This window comes from Nelusetta ayraudi, unplaced genomic scaffold, assembly GCF_046127955.1.
Source record: "Nelusetta ayraudi isolate G7.1 ecotype Tasmania unplaced genomic scaffold, CSIRO-AGI_Nayr_v1 ptg000008l, whole genome shotgun sequence".
NCBI classification, from domain to species: domain Eukaryota; kingdom Metazoa; phylum Chordata; class Actinopteri; order Tetraodontiformes; family Monacanthidae; genus Nelusetta; species Nelusetta ayraudi.
The window spans coordinates 6,151,205-6,178,539 of NW_027466058.1; the positions used below are offsets into that span (position 1 = coordinate 6,151,205).

The following is a 27,335-nucleotide window of genomic DNA, read 5'->3' on the forward strand; positions in this document are numbered from 1 at the left end:
ATTACTTTAGTACTGTGATGTGCTGCTTTTCACCCCCTTGATGTTTCTTAGGGCAGAACTTCATTTGTTACACAACTAATAGGGGGAAAAAATGCACATTTTAAAATAAAAAATATTTTCCGTTAGAAATCGCAGGCTGCAGTTAAATTAAAAAGGTGATTCAATTCCCAGGCTTGCATTAAAACAATTCAAAGACTAATCAACACATTTCTACAGAGAGTAATTTTGCTTCATGCTTTTAAAAATAAGTGTTGCTTAATGTGCCTTCAAACTTTCAACATAATAGCTCATTTATTTAGTTAACCATCACGCAAGCAATCATTTATGTGCATGTATGTACATTTTAATTTGCACAAGGAGTGGAAATTTTCTAAAAACAAACAAACAAAAACGGTTTCAATTGAGGGATGAAGTCGGGCAAACCATTTTTTAAAATGTATTATTTCCCCAAAAATGACTTTGTTGGCTGGATGTCAGTTAGCCCTCAGTAGCGTCAACACTATATGATATTATCATACAGTATGTGATAGAACCACAATCACGTTTAGTTTTTAAACTACATTTATTTAAAAAAACTGAACCAAAAAGGAAAAACAACAACAAAACAAAAAACAAAAACATTTAAAGCAACCAGGGTCCCACCAGGGACAACACAGTTCACAGAGACAGAGACATTTTTTTTTAAAAGCATACAAATCAGCAAACTGTAGTCTAGCAGCATCCAAATGTTGGAATCTCCAAAGTCATTATTTATATATTTAAATATATAGCTTTTTTTTTTTTTTTTGCCCTGGCAAGCTACACACTTTACACAATACACAGAGCTTAATTTCTCCTTAGTGCAGAAAAAAAACCAAAAAAACCAAAACAAATACCCTTAATAAAATAAACAACTTTAGGTTAAATAAGCTTAAATAATGGTGTTAAATACAAGACACTTCTGTGGCGGATATGTACAGAAAAATAAACACATTTGGCATTGTAGGTGTGGTTCACTGGCGCTTGCTCTAATGCTCTAGAAACCACTGCATAAGACCACATTTTGCTGTGATGAGTTACACACACACACACACGCACACACACGATGAACACACGCACCCACACGCGCACATGAGTATGTATATATATATATATATATATATATATATATATATATATATATATATATATATATATATATATATATATACATATATATATATATATATATATATACATATATGTATATATATATATATATATATATATATCAGTGAGCCACAGACAAGGCATGTGTTTATAAAAGAGAATCAAAAGCAAAAGAGAGGAACAATCCATTTACAAACAAGAGTTTTTAGGCACAGTCTCTTCCTGTTCTTATAAATACATGTCAAGTAAAACCGCCTCTCGACAGGAACTCTTCACGCGTTGTGCTAACGTTTTTTTTTTTTCTTCTTCTTCTTCTTTTTTTCCCAAACACAGTTTCTCAACTACCACGTTGTTATTGCTAGGGGGACATTTTGACAGTGGCGGAACACAACGGAAAAAACTACGAACGAAACGTGCGAGCGCATGTGCGTGTGTTAGCGTGTGTGTCTTCTTTTTTTCGGGGGGGGGGGGGTTGGGGAGGAAAGCACCTTTAAAACATCTAAATCACTGCCGCGTGACTCCACGTGACGACACTGAGGGAAAGCGGTGGGTCCGTTGTCAGAATCATTTCAGAAAAAGCAAAAAAAAAAAAAAAAATCAAAGGTTGAAAACTTGAGTGAACTTTTTTGGGAACCAGGAAACCAAAAAAACAAGAGTCTCAGTTGAGCTACATTCACCCCCCCACCCCTCCCCGTTTCCCCCCGCTCCAAAACTTACGTTTCGAGACGGCGGCGCGTGGGTTCCTCTCGGCTGCGAGCAGACAGTTAGTACCACTTCATTACGTCCACTTACATCCCCCCCCCCCACCCCTCCACACGCGTCGGCAAGGAGCAGCTGCGTGACAGTGTGCGCAGTACGATACAGTACAGCTGAGTATACACTACAGTAGACTGGCGGGACGTAGGTAGATTAAATGTTGACTACAGTAAATGAGCTTTACATTCCACTACTGCAAGAAGATCCCCGGGTGAGGGTCTCCGGGGTGGGGGGGTGGGGTGCCTTTCACAAATTCCCCTCCAGGGGGGCCGGGAGCTTCCCTCAAGAGTCTTGCTCGGCCCGCAAGTGGAGAAAAGCGTCAACGTCAACAGCCAGCACTTCACATTGCAGAGGGCCCCCAGAAACCCACAGTCCAGATCAGGGTTCCTCTCTGCTCCAGTACAGTCACTGAAGCAGGGGTTCTGCCAGGGGGTCTCCACCACTCTCAGGGGGAATTTTGACAAGTTTATTTGACGGTTGATTGTTCAGGAGTCTTATAGGGGGCTGCCCGGGGCGGGTGGAGGCCTTCTTTCTTGCCCCCCTCCCTCCCCACCTTTTTTTTTTTTTTTTTTTTCTTTTTCCATTTTGACGCAGCTCCCCATCGGCTCCTCTCCTCTTCCCCGTCTCAGGGCTTCTTGTCGATGCTGTGAAAGAACCACTCTGTGAACTTCCTGAGCTGAGCCGACGCCGTCTGGCTCTCCTCCTGAAGCCTCATGTTGTCCTGCCTCAGGTGCTGCACCTCCTCCTGCAGCATGGCCTTGTCCTCTTTCTCCTGTCGAGCACAGAGAGACATCAGCGGCGGAGCGGGAGGCAAAAAAAATTACATCCATCCATCCATCCATCCATCCATCTATCCATTTTCAATACCAGAGCTCAGGTCGCAGGGGCCTGGCAGGTAACAAAAATAAAATGAGATAAAATGAAATCAAACAGACGCAGGAGAGGCTGGTAAAGGCCCGGCGCTATGACAAGAACACACATCGTGCAAATGGAAGAGGCATTAAGAAGGCAGCAGCCTCTTTTCTCTATTAGTACTATTTCCTCTCTTCATTCTAAATACATTAGTGAACACGGGAGAGCACCAACATGGGAAACAGTAAAGGCAGGAAGCAGGAAATTGAATTAGGCGCGAGACTTTATATGGGAAAGATCACAGGGCTGCTGTCCGTCCACGTCTCTTTTTGAGCCGAGCTGATTAGATCAGCTCTGATCACACAAGTTAAGGAAAACACTGCCGGGCTGCCACGCGGCGACTTACCTTTCTGAGGTCGTACTGCAGCTGCCGCAGGATCAGCTCCAACTGGTTGACTTTCCCCGTCAGGGTGGAGGGAGAGCTGCGGCGGAAGAAGATGTTGCACTGTTTCAGAAAGGCTGAGGTAATAACAAGGTGGGGTGTAATCCTGAATGTACAAAACAAAACAAACAAACAAAAAAAAAAAACAACCCCCACGGTGGTTCCTCATTTAAAATGCAGGAGCACGAGACAACCTCTTATCTGTAGCCTCGAGTCCTACTGGGGTACTGTGTAAAGTGCCTGGGTACCATTACAGTGGCATAAAAGCGCCATATAAGTAAGTACAGTCCATTTACCATCACCAGTATAGTAATCACATAATGGCAGCTCACTGACTTTGGGTGTCAGCGTGCTAGCACTCACGCTAGCGCTCATAAAAACAAAGGGAAAACGCGCTTGCTTATGATTGGACAGTATAGCAAACTCAACTGATATTTGCACACTTGGAAAATATACGAAATGATCAAATTGATATCCGAGTAAACAGACATGAAGCATATTTGAAAACTTTTGACAGTTTTTCAGAACTTAGCATCCAGCACCAGTGCTGTTTTTCGTTTGAAGTGCGCACTAAGATTGACCATGAAGTAAAGGTGGAAGAACAAGGTTTAAAAATGAAGTTAAACTGATACATTATAATATACATAAAACATTCCACTGTTGAACTAGCATATTCATGTGTTAATAAGCTAATAATAATTCTGGCAAATACTGCCAGGGGCAGGCGAAAAGGCAAAGTGAGAGTCAGATACACGTATCGCCCGTTGTTAAACGCTTCACTTCTCGCTCCCAAGTGTTTGTTCTTGTTTGAGGCCATTAAATTAAAGACGCCGCCCTGGAAGCTCATCAGATGCAGAGTGCTGCTCTTATTCAGACCTTATTCTCATCAATTTGTCCTTGTCTAGGCACGGCTGCTGCGCCGTAATTGGATGATCGCTGTTTGGGTGGGGGGGCACACTTTTCCGCTCTCAGCCGCTTAATCACTCGCTACAGGAGTTGTTGTCGTGTCGCTCGGTGCGCGTCGCCTACCCTGAGTCCAGCGCCGCTCCCTGTGCCTCCGCCACGCGCTTGGTCAGCTCTTTGGAGATCTGCAGCGCCTCGGCCCGCTGCATGTCCGTCATGGTGCAGAAAGACGCGACACGCTGGTCTGGGGAGGGGGACGAGAACGGGCGACGTTAAATGGACCTTTTTTTTTTTTTTTTTTTTTTTTTTGGGAGGTGACAGACCGATAAAGTTGGGCAACACTCTGGCATGCGCTTTGAGCTCCTGACAGAATGGGGCCACTCATTCACCGCCTCGTGTGAATGAGTGGCTCCGGTTAAGCCGCTGCAAAGGCGCCGCAGACACAGACAGAAAAAAAAACAGACGGTAAACAGAGCATCGCAGGACGAGTGGGGGATAGAGACGGTCCCCTGGGTGCCACTCGGCAGGCCTCGCCCCCTCTGAGCTCCGTCTGACAGCGTTTTTGGCTGATAATGGGCTGGATCCTTGAGAAGGCGGCAGTTATGCTTGTTTTCACCATATCAGGCCCTTAAGCCTGCTCAAAGCCCCGCAGAGAGGAAAAAAAGAAAAGCCAAACTTGGCAGGTTTGCACACGGCGACTGCTCAGTTTTCTTTAGAAGACCGCTCGCTCGCTCGCTCGCTCTTCCCAGCCTCTTGGTCTGAGACTAAAGATGGGTTGGGTGCGAAGGGGGAGGGGATTGGTGGGGAGGGAACTGCATATTCATAGAAAAGATTAAGGAAACCCCTCCGATTAATTTAGCCCCCAAATGAAAGCTAATCCACTCGGAGACAAAAGCCGGCGGAGCCTCGGGTTGCGTCTTCAGACGAGGCAGGAAGAGGAGCCCGGCCCGTGAATTTGCATATGAATGGACGTTTACACATATTCCACGGCTGCATCAGGAAGATTAAAGACTTCTAGGAGAGCCTGGGCGAGCGCGGAAATGCAGGCCTGTCTGTTGGTTGATTTTTTTCCTTCTTTTTTTCCTCTTTTGCGTGACCCACTGTCCAGATTTACCGGACAAACTGACTGAGAATCAAGAAGAGGCAGATTAGACGGGGAAAAAAAACTGGATGATTTATCAGTCCAACGTGCAGCGGCTTATTTATCTTGATGGATTATTAAAAAAAACATACTCTGCAGCTGACAGAGGCAGCTTTCTGGTGAATGCCGGTGATGAATTTCCCCTCGTCCCGCTTTTTAAACTCCGCCTGCTTCTGCTTTCGAAATCAGGAGTCCACAGTGTGCTTGGAAAACGCGGACACTCTCAGGATCTGCATGACCCGAGTTGTGAATACCATAAATGCTTTTTTTTTTTTTTTTCCCACCCCCCCCCTCCGGCCCAAACAAGAGCCGGTTAAACGTACACGGCACAAAGGCAGCCCGGAGCAACTCTCTGCTCCGCGACAAGCCTGCAGTTTACACAGCGCTTATCTGGGACAGACACGGCTGTCGTGACAACCGCCTTCTCGCTGCCAGTCAGAGTCTGCGTCACTTCCACCGATTCCGCCCTGGTTAAATGGTGCGCTGCGAGCGACGCGGCAGGAAAATGTATGAAAGAAGGGAAGCACCGCGGAGGATACATTAATTATGACAAATGAACAGTCGCACGCTGCGCTTTGCCTGCTGAAGGCGGTCGCGGGGATGGGGGGGGGGGGGGGGTCAACCAGAGTTCTGGTGGCGGAGGGTGGGAGGGGTGAAGGCTGAGGGGGCGGGTGGGAGAAAAAGTAGTGGCGTGCCAGTGTTTGCGCGGCGAACGGGAAACGCGCTTGGTAAGTAGAGAAGTACTTAAGGTAAAAAGGCGACGATGCTTCCTGAGGAAGCTGCTCGTGAAGCGGAAATGCTAATTAACTGAAAACAGTTTGTGACTGAGTGAAAAGGCCGATGTCGGATTGGAACGCGACACTCGCCAATGTAAGTCGATGAACAGTCTCGGATGAGAGATGACGAGGAGGAATTAACAGTCCGCCTTGAAAAAAAAAACAAAAAAAAAAACGATTCTCCCAGAAGAGGCTGCTCCGGCTAGGACGACTTTCATTGTTTTGTTTTCTCGCAAGATTCAGACTTTGCGAGCGGAGTGGCCACGGGGGAAATAAAATTACGCCTAACTACCAACCAGAGACCCAAATGGTAATAGGCTGTGCGGGAAGAAGGGTTCCTGAGCGGCAACTCTCTAGCTTTATGGTTAAGAGAAAAAAAGAAAGAAAGTAAGAAAGAAAGAAGGAAGGAAAGAAGGAAGGAAAGAAGGAAAGAAGGAAAGAAGGAAAGGAAAGAAGGAAAGAAGGAAAGAAATCGGCTCCATGTTTACACTGAGAGACGAGGGCTTGTTTATTCCAGGTAACAATTCCGGGAATCACAATGGGAATTGGGGAAAGAGGTGCTAAAAGCACAAAGGATTCCCATATGTCACCACCCCAAAGCACTTAACAGACCCTATGGGAAAACACACACACACACACACACACACACACACACACGCACGCACACACACACACACACACACACAAGGAAAGCGCACACAAACCTGCACATGCAAGCGAGCTAGCACTTGCAGCTTTTAAACGCACGCTAGCTAGCTAAGCGGCTAGTGGGTTAGCTGAGGTTGAAGGGGGTCGGGGGGTTGGGGGGGTGGGTTACAGGAGGCGCCAGCAGCTAACAGCCAGGGCCAGTTACCTTCGAAGGCTCTCGCTGCGTCAACCAGGTGCGACCAGTCCAGGCCTGAGGCAGTGTCTGGGAGGGGCATGAGGCCTGGGTCGCTGAACTTGGACCTGTCCGCCAAGGAGCCGTCAGAGAACCAAAACTCACCTGCAGAGACAGGCAGGCAGGCAGGCAGGCGCCCTGATCAGTGTCTGGGCCCGGCCCGAGTGGAGGGGGGGCAGCCAATTATCAGAGCAGACGGGAGGATTTGGAAGAGGGACGGGGGGGTTGAGGGTGGGGTGTGTGGGGCGTATAAGGTGGGTAACGGCAGAAGAGGGTTGAGAGGAGTGGGGGCACCCGTCCGTCCTTCTGCGAACAACCCCGACCCCCGACCCCCGCCGCGCTGGAGTGAGATGCTTAACTTTTCCCAAAGAGAAGTTTTGTTTTGGTGTGACGGCAGAGCGGCGCCTCCGTTGAAGCTTTTCTTCAACGGTCCAATCGATCAGTAGCTCCTTTACTTCCCCACCATCGCAACCAGCTCCCTCTCTTTTTTTCTCTCTTACCCTGAAAGGACGGGGACTGCAATAAACAAGCTCCCGTTTGGCAGAGAGCCATTTGGCGGTGGAGGGTGGGGACAGGGAGGAAAAGGATGAGCGGAGGAGTTGAGCTGGAGGTGACGCTGACACTCTTCTTTCAATTTAGCCGGCGTCTTGGCGAGCGGAGTGACTCGCGGCTTACCAAATTGGACCGAGAGAAGGAGCCGGCGTTCTAAACTATCCCTCGCAAAGCGTCAGCGGATCCATCAGGATGACAGCCAGGAAGAGGCTGCGGTCTGAAAAACATACTTCCCCCCCCCAAAAAAAAACCAGGCCATTTTCTACCTAATGGCGGAGACGGATGACAAGTGATAGTATGGAAATGGAAAGGTGGGGGGGGGGGGGGCGCCTGAGTATATACAACACAAGTGTACGCGCCAACTGTCGGTGGAGACGCTCCTGATGGCAGAGAAAAAGGCGCAGGTTTTGTGTGTTATGAATTTGAAGGAGGTGCAGCAGTGGATGCTGGGTAAGCAGCGGCGAGGGTGTTGGGGGTGGGGTTGGGGTTGGGGTTGGGGGTGGGGGTGGGGGAGGAGGGCCCTCGCAAGTTGCCCACCCAGCTCCAATCAGACGGCAGTACTGAGGAGTGCCGCTGGAGTGTGTGCCAGTTGTTCCAGCCATATTTGGTGAGACCAAAGTGGCTACTTCAAAACGAGTATCTAGATCGGGGCGGGAGGAGGAAGGATAATCCGAGAGTGACATGCAGGGAGGCCGACGTTCGCCTCTGGGTCCTCGCCCAGGCATTTTAATAAGACGGAGAGAAAGAGTTCTGTTTGTTTGGCTCTCGAGGGCCCTTGACGGCGGCGGCGGCCCTCGTCGCTCAGGTGTTTTCTCTCCGCTCGGAGAAAGAGCTCGGGGGGCGTCTACTTACTCCTCAGGTTGGACGGGCCCTGGCTGTGCACCATGCGGGGCGGCAGCGTGCAGTGGTACGGCGGCGTGCTGCTGAACAGGATGTCGTTGGGCAGGGCCTGGTCCAGCATGGAGCTGTGGGAGCTGGTGTAGGAGCCCTTCCGGTTGCTGCACACGCTCTCGTCTGACAGCGTCCGGTACAGGGTGCGCCTCGGCGACAGGGTGTCCTGCGGGGAAAGGAAGGAGGACGATGAAATATCCAAACCGAACGAATGGCCGAGCGAATCCTCAGCGGTGTAGCACAGGGTTCACGTGGGTATACGTGGGTATACCCACTTCTCAATCCCCCCTCTGATGCGCATCATTCAGTCGTGTTTGCAAGCCAAGTGGTTGGTACGACTTTCTTTCATAGATAGTAAATGGCTGAGAGAATCCTCAGCGGTGTAGTACAGGGTTCACGTGGGTATACACGGGTATACCCACTTCTCCATACCCCTCTTTCATAGATGGTAAATGGACTGCAAGTGTATAGCGTTTTCCAGGACCTTCACGGTACCCCAAAGTGCTTTATAATGGGTCGGTCACCCATGCACTCACACATTCATACACCAATGGGTGGCTGCTGCCATGCAAGGCGCTGCCAGCCCCATTGGGAGCAGTGTCTTGCCCAAGGACACTGCCAACCCTTCGATCATCAATTCACAGCACGCTCTACCAACTGAGCCACCGCTGATGTTAGCTGCCCCACATAGGATGGTCAGGGCATTATCCACCCTACGCTGCAGCTAATTGGCTAGAACTCATTGTCTTCCGTTGCTTCGATTGAGGTTAGAGTCCGTGAAATTTAGGCATGAGGAAGACTGGTGAGCCAATCAGAGCAGAACAGGGCGGGCGATGCCTTCGAAGGGTTAGGGATGAAAGGAAACTACTGGCCTATATTGGAATACTAGCGAGGTGAGAGAGTAGTTGTCCAACTTTCAGGTGTGGATGGATTAAGAAATAAGTCAAAGTTGTAATTGTCTTTCACTGGTCTGTGGAGCAGCATTGGGTCATAACTTCATGAATCCCCGAGGTCAAGCAGCAGAAATCATGTGACAATGTGCAAATACTACAGGCCCACGGTTGGATAAACTGAAAAGAATATAGTCTTACATGTCACTGTTTATAAAACAGGGCATTTATGCTTTTACTTAATGGGCTGCTTATAAGACGGTCTTGAATTAAGAGGACAGCCACTTGTCCAGGGACCACTACAACACTGGGCCCCGCTACCTCTCGTGCTCCGCCATACGAGAGGGCAGCTGGGCGGGTACGGAGGGTATGTCAGGGCAACATAGTCGGGAATCAATTACAGTCTGCGCTTCTCAGCGAAACGCAGATGGATTGAGCACAGCTGGAGAGTGTCTGGCGAGTGAGAGAAAACAGGGGACAGCGCGTGTGGAGGTGGTGACAGGGGTCACGGTGCCGAGGCCAGCCAACAGTCTCTGTGGCTGAGCCCTCACGGACTCCAGTATCCTGCACGTAAGCCTCTTTCCGCATTTAATAATACTTGGGATACGCTCTTGACAGAACACCGGGGACACACGTGGCATAAATTGAGGATTTTTTTTTTTCATTCACAGCCAAACACTGATAATCTGGGACCTGAGTACAAATTTCGTACTGTTGAGAAATGGCATGACAAATAAAGTTGCTTGAATCCTTGAATATTGTGCTGCACACACGACTAATGCAACTCATTTTTAACAGTGAATAAGTGACAGAACATATCAAACATGCCCTCAACTCTGACTGGTGAAGGTGTAACTGCACTGCAGGCCGCAAAACCATTAACCATGTTATCATCTTACTGGGATGCAGTGCCTAAAAACATATACAAAAACAACAAAACTGCACTGACAGTATGCATGACAATCAAAACAAGTAACACTGTCATCGCAGTAATAAAAGATATAAAACCTATGATGAGATATTTTGTCAAACTGCCACTTTAATTGTGAGTAATACGACCATATTTCTTTTCTTCTTGGTCTATTAATAAATAACAACGCACAGATGTTGCTCGACCCCTCATGCCAAAAACTCAAATCTCTTCGAATCGTAATTTCCAGCGTGTCCTTTGCAGCCCAATCAGGCTTAAAGCTGGTGTGCTCTGAAGCGAGATTCTAACAGCTTTAATAACTTTAATAACCCTCCAAGGCAGCTGGATTGTTAAGGGTTCAAGTCTGGAATCCTGCAGAGCCATTTGGAAAACCGCACGCTGAAATAGTTTCTCATTGGTCGGCATATGACTGGACCAATCAGACTCAGCGGAGGAGGAGGAAGTAGCTGGGCAGGGTGTATCTAGTGAAGGAAGCTGTCGCAAGTCAAGTTGAAAATCAACATCTGCAGCACTGGAGGGAAACGCGGCAGCGGAGGCTCCCCTTCACTTTCTGACTGGCTTTGGCAAGAAAAGTCTGCGACCGCTGTGGTTGACGTGCAAGTGTGTTTGGGCGGGTGGTTTGTGTCAAGAGGCATCTGCGCACATGTCAGAACGCAGGGATTTCCCAGAAAACATGGCATTGTAATTAGATGATCTACGGCATGTTGCTCATTTTCAATCCACCGCAGTTTTTAATGTTGTTGGAAAAAAAAAAAAAAACAGTTGTGGAAAATTGTAAAACCAGTAAGAGGCTTTGCTTGGTGCACACTGGGCCTGTGTTGTTTCTATTCTGTGTCCTGGGCTGTGCGGCTGTCGCGAGTGCAGCCCACTGTCAAATAAGGCAGGTAGACAAACGCAGTCATTTCCTCTCTCTGCATCCTGAGCATGACGAGGGGCCATCAATAGAGTCGATTTGATATGGGATTCTATTCAAACGACGCAGCAAATGCATAATGCAGCGGAAAGAGGTCAAGTCGAGGCAAGAGTTCAGAAGGCGAGCGAGCCGAGGTCAGGGCGAACAATCACAAAGGGATAAAAAAGGGGATTGAGGAGCAGCATCATCCAGGGGGGAGGAGGGGGTGAGGAGGGAATATCCTCAACAACACAGGGGGAGAATTAAAGGCAGAAGGACGATTAAGATCCTCCTGCTTTCGTGACGGTGGGCCGGAATTTTTGGACAGGGGACGGGCCCGGCTTAAGCGGCGCAAAGCCACCAGGGCCAGTCCAATCTGTCATTATCCCTTCTAGCTTACGTAAATATTGCAGGGGTGACATCAAAAGTGGCCGCGGGACGGGACGAGATGGGGCCGCCACCCATCGTCCTGATGGGGATGATCAGCCCCGAGCGCCAACACCCAGCCGTCTCGATTTCAAAGGCAGAGTTCCCCCACAAATCCCGTCGCGAGAATTTTAGCAAACACCCAGCAAGGCGTACTACCCCCCCCATCCGAGACGCTCTTTCGGAGGAGTCGACTTCGCCAAGCTTTTCCCCCGCCCGACTTTTACGAGAGCGCGAGCCCAGACGGCCCTCGTCCCTCAAAAACAACATTAGCCGGGAATTGCTGCTCTCTCATGTAAAAAACGAAAATAGCGCAAAGTCGAGAGCCCTAATAAACGGAGGCGCGGCGAACGAAAACATTTGCGCTTAATGGTTTTTCAGAAGCCGCCTATTTGCGACGGTCTAAACCAGGCTCTTGGCGCCGGTCCGCGGGACCTGCTGCTGGGAGAACCAAGCGAAGCCGACGTCTTCAATCCCTTCAGCAGCTGCGGCGCCGACTTCACTGCGGAGAATGTCGGGATTCTTTGACGCAGCCTCGAGTTTCTTATCGGTCGAGGCAGAGCTGACACATCCACCGTGCTTCATTTTACGTATTTTTTTTTCTGATCACCTTTCTTTTTTTTTTTTTTTTTTGCCCCAACACGAACAAAGACGCCAACCGGGCATTAGAGCCCCTTGACGTGCCACTGGGGAGGATGTGTTGGACCGCCAGCTATTCAGATGGGTGTTTTTTTCCACATTCTTTCCCACAAGAGGGTCGCAAGAGCGCCGCCGTGGGAGAGACAAAAAAAAAAGTTTTTCCTTGACGTCAGCCAAACAATGGTCTGCCTGTCTGCGTCGAGGCGAGCGAGGAAGTTCTCCCGGCACCTGCCCACTGACACAAAGGCATCGGAAGCAGCAGAGGAATTAACCTACAAACAACAGGAGGGATATTGAAAACAACAACAACACTTAAATCATTTAGATATGATGCTTCGTGACTGTCATATTTGAAGCTGCTGGGAAAAACAAGCAGTTTGCATTCCTGCGCTGCTTCCTCTTTTGCATCTGCCTCCAAGATCGCCGCTCCGCACGCTGCCTTATCGCGGGCGAATCACGCCGGAGAGAGCGAGAATGCAACAAAGCTCCCTTTTTCGAGCCCGACTGGCGGAGCTTGGCGCACCTTTGTGCCGACTGCAGGCGCTTCCCTTCTCCGTGGGGAACAAAAAGCGGCATCAAAGGGGAAGAGAAATCACAAAAAAAAAAGCCCCGCTGATACACCTTGCTTTCATTTAGGGCCGCGGCGCGGACGCTTCCAAGATTTACTCGCAGGCGGCACGGCTTCTATTTGCACTCTGGGGGGAATGGAAAGACAAGCATGACGCTGCGTTGAGATGTTTCATGTGAGGGGAGGAGAAAGGAAGAAGGAGAAGAAGGAGAAGAAAGAAAGGAAGGAGAGGGAGAAGAAGGAGAAGAAAAGACACGCTTACGCCAGAGGACATGCCTGTCAACTCTTAGGGGGTGGGGGGGGGGGGGTGAAGTGCATCTATTTATTAGATTTGAGCAGCATCCAAAAATAACTGATTTGTTTGTCCCCAGGGCCTTTTCCTAGTGGATAATGGATGGAGGGGAAGGGTGGTGGGGGCTCTAGATGCAATTAATAAAGTCTGCAGGACACGAGAACATCAAACGGCAACGCACCGGGCCGCAGCAGCTCCGGTGCTTTTTTTTTATTTTTTTTATCCACGACTTCCAGACGGAGCAAAACCAGGCGCCCGTTCGGAATTGAATTAGGCAAACGCCGCGTGCCAGTCGGCGGGGGGAGGGGCCGAGGGGGTCTCGTCGGCCGTCGGGAAAGACGAGCCGCATCAGCTGCGGAGCTCGGCGGCGGTGCCAGCTGATAGGCAGCAGATGCTCCCCCCGCAACCCCGCTTTCAAGGTGCTCGAATGCGGGAGGCTATCTGCTTTAATTCCAGGCCCTGCGCCTCCTTCTAATGTTAGCCAGCGTGACAAAACAGCCCTCCGCGGTAAATCATCAGCATGTCGAGCAACCCCACGACGCGGCGAGTCAAACTGTTTAATTCTCATCATATCCTGAAAGTTTCTTTTATCTTCTTTATTGCATATTCTTATTTTTTTTTGGGGTGGGGGTAGATGGCTCCAGTGGGGGGGGGTGACACGGCAGCACGACCAGCAACCCTGAGTGCAGGAAGAACCGGTAGTGAAAATGGAAGGATGGGTTGGCTCCAGCGGCCTTACCTTCCGGCTGTGGTCCTCTCCTGGAGGGCTGTCAGGCAGCATCATTTTCAGGTATTCTTCTTTGGAGAGCCTCTGCAGTGATTTTCCATCCCGCTCGGCAGTCTGGAGCCGGCAGGCCGCCTCCTGCGCGTACAGCTGCCTGCGGGTGATAGAGAGAGGGCACAGAAGAACCGGAGCTCATCAAAAAAGAAGGGGAGTCCTCGGGAAAAAATGGCAATCTGCACGGGGCTGCTCGGGCCGTTCGCAGCTTGGCTTAAACAGTTTGGGAAAATCACGTGGCCTCCGTGCGAGGAGCTCAGGGGCGTCCGCTCGCTGAAAGCGACAACCTGTGTTAGCAGGGGAAGAGGGGAGAAGAGGGGATGCAATTTCTTCCCGATCCGACCCCCATTCCCAAGTCACTCCGACAAACGGGCAGATTACAGGGGCACACGGAGAAATAGGCAAGGCAGACGGAGGGGAAAATATAAGGATCCTGGACAGAAGTCACAATCAGAGACAAGTGCAAACAGGGGAAGACACGGTGGTGGTTAGACTGGGGACGGCTTTTGCACGGTGACCAGCTGCTGTGCACTGGGACAGAACACAGACATGGTTCAGCAGGAGTGAGCGCGTGGCTGGGGAAGGGCTGTGGCTGTGAAAGCTCTGCTTTGAGTGGCCAACCTGCAGTCTGAGTGGCCGTGCTGAGAAGCGCAATGCTATTTTTCTTTTTTACAATAACTACGATGGCATTGATACGCGTTGAAAAGATGTCATCCAATACACGGAAGAGGAAGAGAAGCCTGTGTTTTAGCTTTCCACTAATTCATTCTGTCCTGACCTGGCACTTGCCCAGTCTGTCCTCACATTAAGTCAAGATTATAACAAGACTGGAACAACACTTGAGCCGCGACCTTTGCAATTAAAGGTCACCTCAGCCACGTTGTGGTGTCGGGTTCCTCTGGCGTCAACAAAGCGCTATGAAATATATATTTAATGAACATCAGTTTAAAGGCAGAAGACATCTGCAAAAAAAATCTATCTATCTATCTATGTCTCTCTCTCTCTCTCTGTATATATGTATACACATATATATATGTATACATATATACACATATATATATATATATATATATATATATTTATATATATATATATATATATATATATATATATGTTTGTACGTACGTATATATATTTATGTATACACATATATATATATATGTATATATATGTATGTACGTATGTATACATATATATATATACACACACATATATAGACTGTTTAATTGAAATCAGATGTATTTTTTGTGTACAGGTGCATTATAACTATACTAGAGTGGCTCATGGAGACTTTTGCACAATCTGAAAATGCTGCATTAATTCTGATTCGGGCCTCATCAGCAGGACAACTGCAGGAGTCCAGACAAGCGGCGGCTGGGGGTCTGACAGTGGGAGCCACCGGTGGCCGACGCGCGTCAGCGGGATCCCTTTTGGAGATGCGGCAGAAATGTCACAGCCACCGACGCGCAGCTGGTCGCCCTCCACGCACAGCGTGTGGCCCCCGTGGCGGCTGCTGCGAGCTTCAGAGCCACCGTGAGGCACGGGGAGGCCGGTGGTCCGGGATAACAGGGTGTGGGGGGCGGGGAGGGAGGTTGTGAGGAAAGGGGGTAGCAAGCTGAGGGGAGGGGGGGTTAGACCGGGGCCACGGGGGCAGGGGGGGGTGTAGTGGGGGGAGACTTTGACTCTGTACCTTGAGCGCTCGGAAAGAATTTTGAGAAGGAAGGCTAACAAGCTCTCGGCTCCTCTGGAACAACGAGGAGCAGCGGCAGCGGCGGCGGCGGCAGCGGCAGCGGCAGCAGCAGCGGCGGCAGCGAGAGAGAAACAGCCCAAAGGTTAGAGGCGTTTGTTACAAAAGCTGAATGAGACACAGTGTTCAGATCTAACAGGAAATGAGAAAGCTATTTAGAAACGGAAAACGTCATTATGCCGGCGCAGCATCCGCGAGTAATATTAGGCCATTCATCATGGGGGGGATTGTGGGGGTCCGGTTATGTAAGATGGAATAAAAGCACGGGAATATAGAAACAAACAACAGGGGGGGAGGTAACTGAATCACGGGGCCGTTTTCATAACACGGCGCGGGGAAGACTGGGGTGAGCGCAATCAATCACGGAGACCCTCAGTGGAAAAATCCTGCAACCCCCCCCCACCTCCAAAATAGAATTACTGCAGATAGCGGAGGGTCTCTTCTGGGGCAGAGGTGTCGTCCTTGCCGATACGCATGCGCATGCGCACACCTGCATATGCACCGTGTCATATTTTTCCCGCTTTCTGTTTGCTGTTTAATCACCGGTGGCTGCAGGACGGAGTCGAAACTGAGCAGGAGCATCTTCTCAACCTCCCTCTAGAAGCTGCACACCTTCCTATTCCTTTTCTGTCCTTTGCTTTTTCGTTTCCAGAGGACACTCGGTGGCAGGTGTCCTTGAAAGTGTGCGCCGCAGCTGCGTGTTGCGTCTCTCTCTCTCTCTCTCTCTCTCTCTCCCTCTCCCTCCCCCACCCCCACAAGCAGAGATGCTGATCTGGCAGAAGAGCCCAGTCTGGCTGTCCGCAGGGAGCCGGCGTTGCCGGGGCCGATCAATAACCACAAGTGACATGTGCCAAGCGTATTATGTCCGTAGCTTCATTGAGCTTATTTATTTTGTGGCTGTCGCTTTCAATCAGGGCCGTCTTTGTTGCACACCGGGCGAGCCGATACACGGGATGGAGGGGGTGGGGGGCGTCTGGAGGAAACACTGAAGGGAGGGGGGCGGGGGGGCGCGAACGCCGGCTAGCCTAATTTCTGCTCGGCTCATGTGACCAGTGATAGACCAAAGATTACTTTGCAAATGTAGTGGGTTACAATTACAAGTTACCCTACCGAAAATATAAAAGAAGTATATTACTCAAAACAGCAGTACTCAAAACCGAGAGAGAGACAATTCGACCGGCAGGGCGAGCGGTAGGGGGCGCTGCAATTCTGAACTCGACAAGAGAACCAATCGGACGCATCAGAGTAGTATCAAACTTTGGTCTGTGGAGGGAAACCGAGAAGGACGGTGCAAGAGAAAACCATGCAAAGCAACAAAAATAAAATGATTTAAATAAAGAGCGGCCTTTTTGTATAAATCGGTCAGACGGAATTAAAGCAGTAATCATGAGTGATTTCACAAGTAATTGTAATTTGATTACACATTTTCTTCCAGTAACGTAACTCATTGCAATTATCTTTATTTTGTAATCACATGACGTAACAACGTTACACGTAACTCGCAACTCGCGAACACTGCGTGTGACTTTGCACGACCGCCGCAGTTGACGCTGTGGTCGCAACTGCGGTCGGAGATCCGAAACTTCTGCCCCCTGTGGTTTTCCCTCGCGCGCACACTCACCCACACTCAGAAATGTTCGGTGGTCCCTCACTGCTGTGGGCATCATCGTCATCGTCGCCAGCGGCTGTCGCCGTGCCCAGTGCGCACGCGGGCTGCACCCGTGTCTGTCCGCAGGCCTCGGAGCCGAGACCTGAGCTCGGCCTCGGCTCCGGCTCAGGCCCCGCCCCTGAGCTGCTGGTCTGGGGGATGGTGTACACCTTGGACGAGTCAGCAGACATACAGTACCTGGCACCGCGAGCCAGCGGGCTGCCAGAGTGGTGCGAGCCGCTGAGCAGACAGCGGAAAGAAAGGAAAAACAAAACAAAAACATGATAAAGCAACAAATAAATAAAGTGGAATGCAACTCAAAAGTGACCAAAACAAATGAAATGATGGCAAGATGAAGAACAATTAAAGGTCCCATATTTGTAGTTTTGGTTTTGCTCATCCCAGACTCCACTTGGATCAGCTTTACATGATTCATTTAAAAATGTCCTCTAGTCTAGACAATATTGGTATTGAATATTAGCATATTTAGCCCCCTGTTTCCAGTCACGTGCTAAAGAATTCTGTTCCACCTTTCACATATTTCAATAAGGGGGTTAAAAACAAGGCAGCCCCCAGGTGACCCATGAGGGTGGGCATTGAACACCTGGCTCGGTGTGCCACAGCGTGGTATCGACGCCCTCTGTGACATCACAAAGGCCTTCTCCCACAACTGCGTATTTTAACGCACACTTTTACTCAAGGGCAGGGAAGGATGGCATTTTCTTATTACTGTGGGAGTTCACTGACACTTTATAAAACGCCAGCAAAGCCCGGATTTGCATAATACGAGACCTTTAAAACATCGGCACACATCGGGAAAACAAAAGCAAAGCGAGGCAGCGGCGGCGGCGTGAGAGAAGCTGACAGGATGACTGTCAACTCCGAGCGGCTGCTGGAAGCAAAGGGGTGACGCCACGTCCTCGGCGCTGAGTGGAGTCACGCCAACTCACCCCTAACCTACATTTGGAGGACGATCCGCAGCCACTCTTTAAAGCGGGCTCGCCTCGCTCAACTCTGCCCTTTCAATATTTCGCCAAATATCAACTGACAAACGCCATCATGAGGTCAGCGCACTCGGATCACAGGGAAGAGGATCTTCCCACTTGGCTACGGCGGAATTTAGTCTGATTTTGAGTGGAGTTTTTTGAGATGTCACCCACTGGTGGATTGCGCCATTGAAAATATGACTATATATGTGTATGTATGTATGTATGTATGTATGTATGTATATATTTATATTATTTATATATATATATATATATATTTATTTTTTATATTTATACAAACATACATACATACACATATAAAAAACATTTTCTTCTTCTTCTTCTTCTTCTTTCAGAGAACTCCTCCTTGGTTGCTTTGGTTCTAATACGTAGCAAAAATGTGTTATAAATGTTACTGACTGTCAGTTCTTTCAGACAATACATTTCTGCAGAGCATCGTTTTCAGTTTTTTTTAGACCTTTAGACCTGCTCCGTAAACACTGGCGCACTGTTGATTCTCAACGTCTCCCGTGCAATTTGCCGCACAACTCTCAGCAAACACGAAGCGCTCTCCTGAAACACCGGGAGACAGTGGCGGCGGCCTTCGCCGGAGGCGAGAGCACACTGGCTCTTCCATATTCATGACCATCTGGGCCACACCCTGCAGAACGCGCTTCCTGCTGCTTCGCCGTTCGCTCAGATGACACTCTGGTGTCAGAGACCGCCGCGCAAAAAGGCGGCGAGCGTCGGAACGGTCTAAGACGGAGGAGCGAAGGGCCGTCCGTCGCCTTGGAGCCGACGGCTCCGACGTGCGCGAGCGGCCGATCTGAAAAGGCTGGTGGGACGCAGTCCTGTGGGACGTAAATAAACGGACACCCATTGTATTTAACGAAAGAAAGACTGAGCAGCATAGAGAACCTCGCTGCCACAGAGCTCCTCCGTCCCAGATGGGTCCTGTACCACAGTGAGAAGGACTTGGATGACAGTGTGATTAACCCCCAGCACACACGCATGCACGCACGCACACACACACCTTGCTCCAGCCTGGCATCGGGCTTTGCACCCCGCGGCTCAAGCGCAGCTGGATGAGTCAGGCGGCGAGGTCAGGAGCACGACAGGGTGAAAAGGTCAACTGACAGCTAGCAACCATCCATTTGCGTGCGTGTGTGTGTGTGTGTATGTGTGTGTGTACACTCATGCGTGTTTGTTTGTGTTTATTAACAAAATGGTTAATGCGTTTCGAGTGCGAGGCGTCAATGCGGAATTGCGTGCGTCTGAGTGCAAACTTGGCACCGTTGGAACGCAGTGGATTCAGCTGCAGGCCACAAAAAAAGGGTGCGACTTTCCTCGGCGGACTAATCAATAGTTTGACACGGCAGAATCAGGCCAGAACAAAATCGCGCCGGTGCCCCCCCCCCCCCGGGACACATTGTTTTAAAATCCATCCTGGGTGACAGAGGCTCCTGTGGGTTTTCTCCCGGCAGTAACATCTTGCCATCTGACCTCATTCTGCTGTTTTCCGCACAAATAAGCACCAACTCTTTCACCTGTAAAGAAAGACCGACTCGCGCACTTTGCTTTGGAGCACTTTGCATAATGTGTACGATCCAACAGCGCCATGTCGTTGTTGTTGTTGTTGTTGTTGTTGCATTGAGGCAATTTTCCCCATGCTAAATGGGCACTCAACTGCAAGGTGAATGAACTGAACCACTGACTGATTTGACTCATTCAAGTCCAATGGAGTAGCGCAGGGCACACAAGAATATATGGAGTATACCCACGGATTGTACAGTCAGCATTGCGTAAACAGCATCAGAGGGTGTTTATCCTTTGCCGAATGGGTTGCTTAAAAAACAGGCCGTGAATGAAGAGTGCACCCACTACTCCAGGGACCACTGCACCACTTTTCAAGTCACGAACAGGGCAGCCGATCCATTTTCGCAAAGACAAAAGGCAGAGAGTAAAATGAAATGGGGGAGAAGAATTTGTAGAGACGGTCAAATCACGTCGAATTCTGAGCAATTTCAATCAGTGTCCGTAGGAACCACACTGAAGGGGTAGCAGCAAGTAGCAGCAATCAAGTTACTGAATGGACAACTCCTGATGGGAGTTTGAGTGATTTTGGAGTCACTGAAATCCGTCACTGAAAACAAGTGAGAAACAATTTGTCCTATTGAATACAACCTCGAAAAAAACTTTAAAAATAAAAAAAAATCCCTCCGCTGCACTTTACCTTGAATGGGACGAGATCTCGCTCAGATCGCCGAGGCTCCCCTCCGTCACGTGACTCGACATGATGGCCGAGGCGTAGCCCTGCGGCAGGTACAGCTTCCCGTGGTCCTCCTCCGACGCCGCGTCCTCGTGGTGCTCCGACACCCAGGGGTGCCCCGCCTCCCCGGCCCTGCCTTGCATCAGGACCCGCACCCCGGGGGCCACGCAGGGATTAGTGTCAATGCCGCTGTCGGTGGATGCTCCTTTGATGTACGTGAGGCCCAGCATCTCGGGGTCCATCAGGTCTCCGGAGCCAAAGTGCTTATCGTCGCTGTTGCTGGAGGCGTTGCTTGACAGGGTGTTGCTACTCGAGTGGCTGGAGTTTTTATCGCCCGTCTGGTTTGGAGGGAAGACGGGGGAGGGGTGAAGGAAACGCGGCAGATGAGACGAGGTCGGACAGAAGGTGCGGATCGTTTTAATTGTTGCTTTAATAAGACAAGTAGGGGGTGTGGGGGTGTGGGGGGGTGGGGGGGTTTCAATCTGTGTTGTTTTTTTTCCTCCTACCCCCCTGTACACCCACCCTTCATGAGAGACAGGATACTGTGAGGCTTCCTGACAGACAAAGAGAAGCCTCACAGTAATCCTGCCGCTGGTGCGATCTGGAGTTTTGCCCTTAGCTTGGGGTCGGGAACATTTCCAGCTAATTATTCACTGAGAACTGAAGGGATGGAAAGTCACTCACCGGAAGACACATTTCTTACTTAAACCAGATCAGGGATATATATATATATTTTTAATATGAATGAAAAAATCTACAGCTCTAGAACGCCAGGAGGACGGGTAGAATGTTATCCGGTAATGTCACAGGGGCTGAAAGCACTGCAGGGTGTTGTTAACACTGTGTGACGGCCTACAAGCCTCTTAGAGTGGTTATAAAAGATAAAGGCAGAGATGACAGAGGGAAATACAAAGAAAGAGGAGTAAAAAAACAAAAAACAAAAAAAAGCCGAGAGACTCCAGCATTTCATGTGTTCCACCTTCGAGGAAAAAATGTCCTAGGAAAAGCGCGAGACGGCCAGAAAAGCGGTGATGAGACGAGATGGCCGTCTGCATGCTGATGAAGGGAAAGTGATAAGTGCGAGGAGCAGGGAGGACGGCGCCGGGGCGAGCCGGCGTCGTGATTAAGCTGCTGGTTCCCGCACAGCCCGTAAACAAGGGCAATTTGTCCTCGCGGCCAATATCACACGCGAGGGGCAAACCAGCTCTGACAGCGTGGAGCAGCGCCGCTCGGCCCCTTTAAAAAAAAAAACCAAAAACGCCCCTTGACCTTATGAGAACTTCCATCAGAGGCGGGGGAGGTCTGTCAGACTGAAATGAAAAGCAGCGGAGGCGTTTACCCTGGACAGCTTGTTGGGCGAGTCTTTGCCTCCTTCTCGCTGCTTCAGAGGGTTGAGGATCTTGGTGCAGGGGATGTGCCATTTGGCTTCTGCAGACCAGGATGGAGACAAGAACCAGGCATCAACGTGGATGTGATGATGATACAGCCAATTTTCAGGCCTCTTCATCCTACAGCCTCAAGCTCTAACTGACAAAAACTTTCCAGCTATCCAGAAAAGGCTATTGTTAGCCCTATGTTTGCGCCCAAGCTTTCGCTACATGCTAAAACTGATGCTTTGTTGTCTGTTTAAATCGAGGCAGCTCCAAAGGGAAGCGAAATAAAACTGGTGTGTCGCCAAATAAAACTGGCTTGGGTTGTCATTAACCTGGGAGAGCTATCAGTGCCCTTGGTGACATCACAAAGGGCTGATTCCCAAAATTGTGTGGTCCGTTCACTGACAGAGTCCAGACACAGTACTGTCTTTAAAACAAGTTGGCAAAGCCAAGATTGAATAGTACTGGGGCCACAAATGGCACCAAGAGTGTTCATTTAAAGCCTTGGCGTCCTGGCTCACCTGCAGACCTGGTCCTCTCCAGTGTGGGCTCCCTCTCCCTGTGCATCTCCCCGTCTCCCCCCTGCATGTCCCCTGTTCGCTCATGGAGGATGGGAGACGGGCACCTGGAGAATGAAAAGGTGAAAAAAGGGAGAAAAATTATTCTCATGTGCCGCCCACATGAAGACATCAACGTCCGACGCACAGCAATTAATTCCTTTGAATCACTTCAGCTCCTCCAGTACAGTGAAGAGAAACCTGCCGCAGGCTTCAATTCATGCGACTTGGCACGCAAAAAAACTGCTGCCGCAGTCCCCGGCAAAAGAAAGGGGAAGGTGCAGCAGGTCATTCAGCGCGGGTCTTCATTAAGCCAAAAGAAGCTGATGAAGGCTGGAGGTGGAGCTCAGTCTGCCAGTCGGGACGTCGGCCGTTCTGCACCGCGGCCGCTCTTGACAGGGGCTGCGGTGATCCTCGAGAGTGCTGCGGGGGGCAGCCGGGCGGGGCTAAGCCGTCCTGTCATGGTGTGTGACTTCCTGCAGACTGACATGGGTCCCTGACGGGGCCGCGCTCGTGTACCAGACACAGGACGGCTGATGTTAGGGCCCGACTGGTGCCCCGGCAACCGTCAGAGGAAGGGCACAATGACAAGACACCCTTGGTTGACTCGTGCTTGAATAAAACGGGGGTGGTGGAATCCACTCTGGAATTATAACTGCACAAACAAATCGTGGCTGTAATGATGTTGACAGAAGCACAGAGGTCCCTGATGAAGCTCTCTCTCTCTCTCCACTCCCTCCAGAAGCTCACTTCATCCGCCATCATTTTGTACTTTTTCTCTGCCTCCTTCTCCCCAAACGGCTTTCTCAAAAATTACAGTGTACTCTGCTAAAGTGGCACTGGAGCCGCAGTAGGTTACGGCAAAGGACAAAAAAAAGAATACTTTATAATCACTTTCCATTATGCTCAAGTTCTCCACATTTGTTTTTCTCTCTTTTTAAATTTTCTGAGGAGAGGGAAGAAGATGCTTTACTTGAAATGCTTAACTGCTCGGCTGGGATTCCTAATGGCTGCTCAACAGAATGGATTGATTTCTAACTTTAAGTCCGAGCTTCGTTCTGTGGTGCTTTGTCGTCTGATTGAGGCCGACCAACACTTTTAATTCACAGAATGCGACAAAAGAACAATGAGCATTTAAAGATGAACAGATGAAACATCTCATTATGCTCTTTAAATTGTTCCTGCTTTTGTGCCCTACAAGTTGCATGTGACCGTGATGGACAGAATTCTATTCCTTTGTCACAGCACTTCCTGCTGGAAAAGAAAGTGGCAACTGGCAAAAAAAAAAGAAAAAAAAAAAGTGCACTGATGATTTTGGTCATTTCATATGGGGGGAAAAATTGCGGTCATTTGATAAAATTGCGATGTGGCGGCAAAAGCTTGGGCACTGATTGGAGCTGCATTCATTACTCTGAAACCGAATATTCCTGGAGGCGCTGCTGGCAAAAAAAAAAAGAAAAGAAAAGGAAGAAAAAAAAAAAAACAGGAGCGCCGCTGTGGTTCCGTACCCGTCGTATCCAGGCTGCTGCGACCAGCCGCTGCTGCCGCACGGCCCTGGGTCGCTGGATGACGACTGGTTGCTGGGGGAGCTGCGGTAGTGCTGGTCCCCCTTATTGCACGAGGTGACCTGGGGGTTCTCCAAATCCTGCATCATTCTGTGGAGAGACCAGGGACAGGAGAGAGACTTGTGTAAAGGACGAACGGACCAGTGGGTTAGAACTGGCACTTGGGATAATTGATTTTTGTTTCTGTCTGTTTATTTTTTTTTAGCTTTATTTAGATTTTTGTGTCAACATAACAGATATATGAATATGAATTGTATATTGTTGGACCCCGGGAAGAAAAGTTGCTGGCAGCTGGCAGCGACTAATGGGGATCTAAAATAAAGAATAAACAACGGGCATATCACAAAATCTGGCCGACGCTGTCAGCAATACACACAATTTGAATTAGAATTTGAATTCAATTTTTGAATGAAACTTTTTATCTGCTTTTTTTTGCACTTATTTCTTATACTTTATTTATGAGCCGCAGGACAGTTGAATTTCCCTTTGGTGATTAATAAAGTTCTATCTATCTATCTATCTGTCTGTCTGTCTGTCTGTCTGTCTGTCTACAAGTAAAATCACCTCAATGTTCGTTTACGTTCACCACAACTAAACAGATCCGTGCACTTCAGCAGCCGCTTGCACTGAACGTTCACCAATCAACAAGAGAACAAATATAACACAACTTATCGTTTTCTGCAGAAGATCTGCACGCATTAACGCAACTGACCCAGAAGTTAAACCGGGCACAGAAGAACAACACACACAGGGGGCGCTGTGACGCCACTTTGGACTGTTAGCACTGAACACAACAAAGCTTGTGTGTGTTTTTTCTGGCCTCTAAATTCCAACGGGCTGAATTTCGCTCAAAGCTCCTTTAAAGTCACTTAAAGGCTCCATACGGTGCCCATTTTTAGATCTGCACTTTTCAACCTAAAGCCGCAGATATTTTTAGAGTCGAACATGCCTGAAGTATGCGTTATGGCCCCTGCAGTAACCTGACTTCAAGATTTCTGCGCTTGCTTTTCGCCTGGTTGGAAAAATGTTGAAAAAAAAAAAACCCTGGATCTGGGCGTCTGAAGCCTGGAAGCCCTTATTTTAACCAACATAAAAAAAGGAGTCGTTTGGATGACTGTTTGGAAATAAGACCAACCGAGGGAGGATGGCTTTCCCATCCCACTCTGGTACTACTCACTCTGACATCCGAGCCGCCGTTCTTCTGTGTTTATATGGACGTCAAGTCCATGACATACACCTGGAATTCTACTTCCATTTTCTAGGTATTGTAACACATGGGAAAAATACTAGAAATTTAGGAGACAGGTGCAGCGGACACAACAATCGTCTACAGCACAAAGAGCAGAGTAAGCGCCAACACACGGTCAACAGCAGGCAGACGGGTGTGGAAGACACCGCTGATGATGACGGTCAGTTTGAAATTGAAAGCTGTAGTTTTGCTCCGCAGGACCCGCTTTTCTTTTACAGGCTCACAGACGTTTAATTCCAGACAGTTGAAGTCACGAAGTCGATGGTTCAATCATCACGCCATAAAAAGTCTTTGAGGGAGGTGAAAATCTTCAAGTGTCGACCCTTTCTGCTTTGTCATCAGGTTTCATTTGTCTGGACCTCAGTGGAAACTCCCTTTAACGCTCCGTAACTCAGTCGCGGCACACATCCTCCGACACTTGGGCCACATTGTTACATTTCCTCCCCGGCCCCGGGAGCGCTGGCCTGGGCGCCCGGCGCCCTTAATGTGAAACAGCAGCAGCTGCTTTTCGTTTCTCTTTACGCTCCTCCCTCGAGACGAAGTCAACTGGCGGGGCCAAGATATTGGACATTATTTCCCCGTCTGCGCCGCAATAACTTCCATGGCTGCAAAGATTAGCAGTTGTCCCGGATCGGCTGCAGACAAGGTGTTACGTTTAATGGCGCTGCGTCTGGATGGGACGGAGATTTATCTAAAATATCAACATGTGTCATAACCCCCCCTCACCCCCCCGCTCACCCTATCAGCTGAACTCCAATCCCCCGTCACCAGTGCCACCTGTCGTGTTCCACGCACACTAGCTGGAATGTCCACTGGATGTCACTTCGCACCTTTGACTGTGCAAGAGGCTACACTGAAGACTGTGTTTTGCCCACTTTACAGACACTACAGCAGGGGTGGGCAAACTTTTTGACTCATGCACCACAATGGGTTGTAAAATTGGACAGAGGGGCCGGAGCAGCAGCAGATGGATGGAGTGTTTTAGTGACCCGTGGTCACAGGAGAAGAACGAAAAGGGCGTTTTTAAATTTAATTTGATATTCTTGTATTTTAAGACTTCTACAAAAGTAAATATCACCTTAATTTGTCCGGCTCGCTTCAGGATCCTGAAAGTTTGCACCTCCAGACTAAGGAGCAGTTTTTATCCAACTGCAATACACAAACTGAATTCCCACTCCCCGATCCCTCTCCCACCACCATAACAATCATAATTGTAGCTCTACAAATTAATGTGCAATCACTGCTTTTTAAAAGGATGACGTGCAATGTTTTCATACCTTTACTTTTGTATTTTATATATAAGTTCATGACTGTGAGCACTATTTTAGCGGTTCTGCTTTGGATGTGTGAGTCAAAAGGTATCACGTGTGCATAAGACGTCTTTATGTGAATACATGAAATTTCTTTGCATGGTCACATGCATTTATAAATAAAGCTTTCTATTGAATTGAATTGAATTGAATTGAATTGAATTAAATTCTATTCTATTCTATTTTGGAAACAATTAATCAACCATCATCAAATTGTGACATAATATGAAAGAAGTAAACAAAGTGGACAAATAATTTGTAGATAAAAAGGCTTTTTGTTTTCTTTCCCCCCACTATATGATACCTATTATAGTCAAATGATTAATGATGTACATAGCTAATGACGATGTCTGACATCTTGTAAGTGGGAGAGCCAATAGCTAGGAGTTGGGAATAATGATAGGCTGAGATATATGAAGTAGATAAAGCTCTCCAATCATCTCTGCAAAGTGGTTTCAATTGGTTTAGAAGTTGTAATTTTACCTTTCTGTATTACTTTTAATGTAATTAAAATTAGCAATAAAGATACCTGTAATCATAATAATGATGATTATTATAATGATTCGTTATGAAGGGGTTTTTCTGTGCTTATGTGTTAGAGTATTTCTTCTTTGGACTCAAAAAGAAGCAAGGGAAACCAAGGGGAGAAGCAAATAAGCAAATGCTTTTGTTCTTTAACACCAGCCTTCCGTGAAACTGCCCCCTTCCGTCCCCCTCCTCGACTTGACGCTCCCACTGGGGCGCTACATATCGCGGCCCAGGAAAGACCACTCTCTTTGTTTCTGCGGTAATTGGATGAGATGAGCTGAGTTGCGTCGGTGTCCCTCTCACCTCCTCCCTCAGCAGGGTGCGGTGAGGGGTGTGTGGGTGGTGGGGGGGGGGTGGCTAGGGGAG

At 48.9% G+C, this 27,335-nt stretch overlaps 1 protein-coding gene across 5 annotated transcripts in view; it reads right to left on the reverse strand.

The window, feature by feature from the left end:
• Nucleotides 1–269: 269 nt before the first annotated feature.
• The window catches only part of LOC142883785 (signal-induced proliferation-associated 1-like protein 2), an 89,293-nt gene continuing 62,227 nt past the window's right edge, over nucleotides 270–27,335 (reverse strand). For 2 of the 5 annotated variants that reach the window (XM_076018980.1, XM_076018981.1), the window contains exons 11-22: nucleotides 23,826–23,972; nucleotides 22,282–22,385; nucleotides 21,727–21,815; nucleotides 20,352–20,725; nucleotides 17,106–17,372; nucleotides 15,428–15,481; nucleotides 13,699–13,837; nucleotides 8,283–8,487; nucleotides 6,852–6,983; nucleotides 4,208–4,325; nucleotides 3,143–3,218; nucleotides 270–2,656 (exon numbers count right to left, since the gene is read on the reverse strand). In XM_076018980.1, the coding sequence (XP_075875095.1) occupies nucleotides 2,510–2,656; nucleotides 3,143–3,218; nucleotides 4,208–4,325; nucleotides 6,852–6,983; nucleotides 8,283–8,487; nucleotides 13,699–13,837; nucleotides 15,428–15,481; nucleotides 17,106–17,372; nucleotides 20,352–20,725; nucleotides 21,727–21,815; nucleotides 22,282–22,385; nucleotides 23,826–23,972 (1,852 nt within the window). In that variant the 3' untranslated portion in view covers nucleotides 270–2,509. The remainder of the gene's footprint in view (nucleotides 2,657–3,142; nucleotides 3,219–4,207; nucleotides 4,326–6,851; nucleotides 6,984–8,282; nucleotides 8,488–13,698; nucleotides 13,838–15,427; nucleotides 15,482–17,105; nucleotides 17,373–20,351; nucleotides 20,726–21,726; nucleotides 21,816–22,281; nucleotides 22,386–23,825; nucleotides 23,973–27,335) is intronic. The other 3 variants (XM_076018983.1, XM_076018982.1, XM_076018984.1) reach the window with 3 other exon arrangements.